Source organism: Gossypium hirsutum, chromosome A01 (genome assembly GCF_007990345.1).
Source record: "Gossypium hirsutum isolate 1008001.06 chromosome A01, Gossypium_hirsutum_v2.1, whole genome shotgun sequence".
Taxonomy (NCBI): Eukaryota; Viridiplantae; Streptophyta; class Magnoliopsida; order Malvales; family Malvaceae; genus Gossypium; species Gossypium hirsutum.
In genome coordinates, this window is record NC_053424.1 from 116455203 (window position 1) to 116461202 (window position 6000).

The following is a 6000-nucleotide window of genomic DNA, read 5'->3' on the forward strand; positions in this document are numbered from 1 at the left end:
TTGAAATTCAAAAAAGATAGCCACTAAGAATGAACCAATTGGTTAACTGGACTAAATCTAAAACTTTAGGCATAATATACAGGACTAATAACATAATTTAACCAACATATTTAACTGTCACCATTAGATCAAGACTAAAATTTCTAAATTAAAAAAGTTTAAGGGCTAAAATTGATTAAATTAAAGTATAGGTACTAAATCCATAACTTACACAAAGTATAGGGTCTAATAACAAAATTTATCCTTACTAATACGTTATTTTAGTCATTTAACTATGAAAAATTATAAAATATAACTAACGAACTAACAAAAAAATTGCATGGCATCTTTTAAAATTGGTATAGTAATAAATTTAGTTCTTATTATTTATAAATAGTATCAATTTCATTTTGATTCTATAAAATTTAATTCTCAATATTTACAAATTTAATTAATTTAATCATGATTTTAAAAAATTTTAAAAATATTAAAAAATCCTATAGATTTTAAAATTCGAATTTAATCTCTTTTTTCTTTTTTGAGAATGGGTACAATTGCAACATAATAAATGAAAATTATAAAGATAATGTATTTGAATCACTACAAACACAATTATTTATAACAAAGCATAAATTAAATATAATATAGATAAATTGATTAAGTCTTAGTTCGATTAGTATAGATATTATTTTCAATACAAGAGGACGTGGATTTGAGTATGCTGAAGTACATTATTTTTCTATTTAGAGAAGAGATTTTATGAAACTGTGATTCCACGTCATCTTTATCCATTTCTAATGGGAGAATAACAAATCAAATTTTTCCTTTTGATTTTTAGCATTTTTAGTTGGATTTGAATTTTTTCAAGAGAAAAAAGCTGAAAATCAAGAGGAAAAATCTAATTTTTCATATAAAAATGACAGATAAATTTTATATAATCTTTTCACTTTTATTTACGTGTTGAGAAGGGACAACAGATAATAAAAATAAATTTAAATAAAATCCCAAGTATAATTTACCATTTTACAAGAGAATTTCAGATTCAACGAGAATCAAATTTTTATTTTAAATTATTTCTTACTTTTGACGTTTAAAGTCTTTAAAGACTTCGACTTTCCAAGATGAGAACAGAACAAAAGAGTCAAAGAAGTTTTAAAATAACACCCTTGTAAAAGACATGTTTAAAGATTTTGGGCTTAGATTGGGCTGGTTTTAATTTGTCCATTTTTGCTGAAAATGTCCAAAAATAAAATCTGTTTTTTTTTTCACATAATTATCAAGTCAGTCCTCTTTATAACAATCACAATCTATAATAGTATTTTATTATAAGAGACAAGTTTGTTGTAAAATCAGTTTTTATATTTTGTTAAATTTAGTAAAATTCCTAAGTGGAATAAAAATAATCCATGTACTATGTGTAAGTTATAAAGTTAGTCCTTAATACTTTTCGAATTACTCAATTTCACTTCCTTTACTTTTTGAAATTTAAAATTTCAATCCAAACCCAAAATGGTAGTAGTTAAATGTTCCGAGTTAAATTCTACTAGTAGTCGTGCATCATGCCTAAAGTTGTAGATCCAATCTCCAATATGATCATTTTTAGTTCTCATATTTTTCAAATTTTGAAATTTCAGTCTTGACGCCAATAAAGTCCTTAAATCCATTAAACTAACATGACATTACACGTGTGATAATATATTTATCGCATAAGATTTTGGAAAAAGCATCACTTAATGAATTTAATAACTATTCTTTGGTTAAAAGTTAAAAGACCCTAAAAACTTTATTATTTTTTTCTAAGTCATTTGCTTCTTCTCTTTTATTTTGTCCAGTGGCGGTAGCCAGTCTGCCTTTTTTTTTTCTCCCACTAACCCTCTTTTTCTTTTTCTCTTCATTCTCATGTGTCTTATCTCTTTCCAGTTTAGAGATCTATTTTGTCGGTATCTTTGTTACCTTCACAAGTTGTAATGGGTAGATGAAGGTGCCTGTTGTCGCTGAAACTCCACCAGCCACCAGTAGTTTTTTTTTGTAAAATAGGTGGCTCTTTCTCGGCTTATCTGTTTTGAGCGTATTTCAGAATAATAAATGATTTCACGAGTTGGTTTGGGCTCGTGTTGTCTTAAGTTTTACATGTTGTTTTTGTTTGTTTTCCATTGTTTAACAAGTCTCCTCTTTTAGAAGTTTTGTCTTGCTTTTGCAAGTGATTTTAGGGATGGTTTTGTCATCGTTCTCTCCAATTTGGTGGATGCTCGATTCTTTTGTTGATTTTTGCCTGCACTTTGGACCATCCAGGCTGATTTCCTTGTCGTATTAAGTGCTTGCAATCACTCTAAATATGTTGTACTAGAATTGTGACAAAGCCAATTGTCGATGTGCCATAATGTTCATTTGATGCTGAGGTTGAAGCCTTAGTGTTGATGGAGCTTGTCCTTCACCACCTACGATGGCTATTTGTTGTTTTTTTCCTTGAATTGTATAATTTCATTCGTGGAATGAATTAATGAATTTCTCTTTAAAAAATTAACTACTCTTTGGTTAGGATTGAATTTTTAAAATTTGAAAACTATAAGAACAAAAAATAAACAAATTAAAGTACAAAGACTAAATTCAAAGTTTACACATGGTAACTAGATATAACCATTACCGTGTAATCAAGTTAGTATTTGAGGTGGTCTAAAAAAATCCTTAATCTTCAACCCTAACTAAAATCCAGACCAACATGATCAAAGTCCCTAAATTATATGAAATCCTTAAAATTTTCAAACCCAAACAAGATTCTACTTGAAATCCCTAAACTCATACAATCAAATCCTTAAATTCTTTTAAACCAAAATAACATTTATGTATTCTTTTTTTAAATCCTTATATTCACACATTGAACATATAAATTCTTCTAACTCTAACACCAATTCCTTTCAAAATCTATACTTTTTTTTGTTTATTCATTACAAAAAAAAATTGGTTTTTCGTTGCGTTTTCAAAACGCCCAAAAACAACACAAAAATGTCATGAAAAGGTAATTTAAAATTTTGAGCTTTCATGACGTTTTCAATGAAATGTAGGAAAGCGTCACTCATGAAAAGTTACAAAGATTTTGAAAGTTAGAAAGCAGTGGTTCAAGGTTTTTAAACATCACGAAAAGATGTAAAGAACATCACAAAAACATTTTACATTGGCTTGGTTTTTAAGACGTTGCGAAATATTTTTAAATCATCACGAAAAGTTTTTTTTTTCATGATTTTTTAAATCATTACTAATAATTACCCAAAAACGTCATTAAAAGTGCCCTCTTTTATGTTATCTTCTTTTATTTTACCATTTGCAAAAAAAAAAAAAAGTCACTGAAAAATACACGAAAAAAGTTACATGAAAAAATCAATTGAACCCTAAACACAATTGAAGCCCTAAAGATATATAAACTTCAAACATCCGAACATAATTCAAACCTCAAATACCATTGGAATCACAACACTAAATAATAAAGTATTTTCTTGGTGAACTTCGGCACTACCACCAAAACTCCATGAACTCCTTTGAGCTCTCTTCAAAGTAGAGAAACAAAAACTCGGGGTTAAAACTGAGTATAGACATTCCGAGCACAATACATCTACCATTTAAGGGTCTAATCAGCTATTCAAAAGATGACACTTCAAAAACTTCTCTCAATATAAGAATTACCCCCACAACCGGTTAACATTTTGAACTAGTTTTTTAATGCAAACAACAATAAAACTAAAAACAATCAAAGAAAAAAGAAAAATGACTACAGGTTAAATTTAACCGTAGTATATAATTTAAATTCAAAATTTAACCTTAACAATTTTTTTAAATATAATCAAAATATCTTTTATCATTTTATGGTTTGAATTTAATTTTGTTCGAGTCTTAACAAAATTTTTAACACCAATAACAATAACCAATTCATTGTGCTAATTTTAAAAAAAATTAAACATACAAATTAAACCCAAATTTAATTACTTTTATTACATCTAATAGACGGCGCAAAATTAGGGCGATAAATGAAACTAGCTTGGTAACTATGAAATAGCTGGAAATGAAAGAAAACTAAAAACAGGGACAAAAGCATATAATAAACAAATAAAACTTTTTCACCAAATCAAGCACATAATAAGTTAGTGAGCAAATCTTATTCTTGTTCTCTAATAGGGCTAATTTATAGTGTCATGCAAATGGTGACATTAATGCAAACTTGAAATTAATCTCTTCAAGCTTCTCCATCTACACATCATCTCTAAAGATTCCAAAACCCATCAACATCCCAAAATGCATATTCGTCGTCGTCGACAACGTCTTTTTTTGTCGATGAGTTATCGTTCATCCCAATCTGAGTAAACCGATTAATGTGATTATTATCGAGTCGAGGGATCGATTCTCCCATCTTTAATATCCCTGGCGGCCGTCTATCGAATGACCTCAAACATTTCGATTTCTTATAAACCCGGCACAAGCTGAATTCTTGTCTTAGCTGTAAAAAAAAAAAAAAAGAGAGAGAGAAGATCACATATAATATAGAGGAAAGATTGTCTAGGTTTGAATCCGAGGATATGATAAAGAATTTACGATAGGAGGTGTAGTGGCATTAGCTAAAGAAACATGGTCTTGAATAGCTTTATATTCGTTCATTTTCCAGTCAGTTTTCTTCCCATTTGGGGCTCTTCCGTTGTAGAAGACCATGGTTCGTTTGACACCTATGGGGCGACTGTTGGAAGAGTAAACATAACCAGGTGAACCAGTGGCTTTCCAGTACCCCGATGATGTTAGCCGCTTTGGTCTCCCTCCTCGAGCTTCACTCTCTTGCCTTGGAATGAAGAAAAACCATTGCTCTGGGTCTTTATGACATAGGTTATCTGAGAATTCTGCATCAAATGCACCAGTGATCATGAGAAACACATATATTATATATATATATAGGTTTAAATAAAAGAAAAACATAAAATGTTAGACCTCCTTGAAACTTTTGCTAGTTTTATTTCCAAGATAATCAAATAACCCAGAAATTTTATGCCAAAAAGTGAAGAAAGGGAGACTCTAGAGTCCATATTCAAAGCTTTCTTGTATATGGATAAGTTTCATCTGACAAAAAAAAGCTTTATTCAGCTCAAACACTGAGCCCCAAGCTTCATGGTACTCAAGAAAAACAATACTGGTTAATCTTTCCTACTGCTGAAGATATATATACACACACACACGCAAGTGGTGTCTCAGCTCTCTCAATATCCTCGGAGTGTTGAGTGTGAGCCTTGTCATGAGCTTGCTTTTCAGCAACCATGGCAGAAGACTCCGATCAAAAGCAATACCAAGCTTATTGAGGATCCGCAGCCCTCAACAAAACTAAGAAATTTTATGTCAAGAAAGTGATAGAAAGGGATATTGTTAAATTCAAAAGAGAAGAAGAAAGATATTTACGAGGAAGATCCCAAGGATTGAAGTTATAAATGTCGACAACTGGTATAACACGATTCATAACATGGTTGAGATCATCATCTGTTTTAGCTTCAAGCTTCTTGTGGAGATAAAACGAAACCAGCTCTTCTTCAGTAGGATAGAACCGAAACCCTGGTGGCATATCCTCCATTTTTATATGCCTATACTTGTTCATTCGTGCCAGTCTTCTACTATATATACACACACACGCATTACAGTTGTAATTTCTCGATCATTTATTAATGGGGGGCCAGCAACGGACTGTGGATTTAGGCAAGAGAGAAGAAATCAGTAAGAAAATGAAGGGGAAATGGCCCTGGAAACTTCCACGCGCTTTACTATGGAAAATATTAATACAATTGTCACTCATTTCACATTTTATTTACTACTTTATTAACATTATTATTTTGCTTGGAAGTAGTCAATATATTCTTACATGAAATAATTTGTTTGTTCGTGTTTGATGTGATTGGAGTACATTAAATTAATAATTTTATCTTATTTTCTGTTTAATTTCAGTTGGGATTTTTTTTAAAATTATATTATTAAAGAGAGAATCTATACCATTAGTATAAG

At 30.1% G+C, this 6000-nt stretch overlaps 1 protein-coding gene across 1 annotated transcript; it reads right to left on the reverse strand.

Annotated features, from left to right (window-relative positions):
• Nucleotides 1–3939: 3939 nt before the first annotated feature.
• Nucleotides 3940–5642, reverse strand: LOC107925573 (NAC domain-containing protein 90). The gene is made up of 3 exons (XM_016856290.2): nt 5407–5642; nt 4561–4856; nt 3940–4465 (listed from the first exon to the last, which is right to left on the reverse strand). Exons 1-3 carry the CDS (start codon nt 5597–5599, stop codon nt 4232–4234), a joined length of 723 nt encoding a protein of 240 aa, XP_016711779.2. The 5' UTR covers nt 5600–5642; the 3' UTR covers nt 3940–4231.
• Between the last annotated feature and the right edge of the window lie 358 nt (nt 5643–6000).

Bases quoted from the DNA above. Each gene is read 5' to 3' on its own strand.
- LOC107925573 (XM_016856290.2), bottom strand. From the start codon at position 5,599: ATGAACAAGTATAGGCATATAAAAATGGAGGATATGCCACCAGGGTTT. The intron at 4,857-5,406 runs GTAAATATCTTT...CATTTGATGCAG, and splicing joins CAATCCTTGGGATCTTCCTC to AATTCTCAGATAACCTATGT. The intron at 4,466-4,560 runs GTAAATTCTTTA...TTTTTTTTACAG, and splicing joins ATGCCACTACACCTCCTATC to CTAAGACAAGAATTCAGCTT.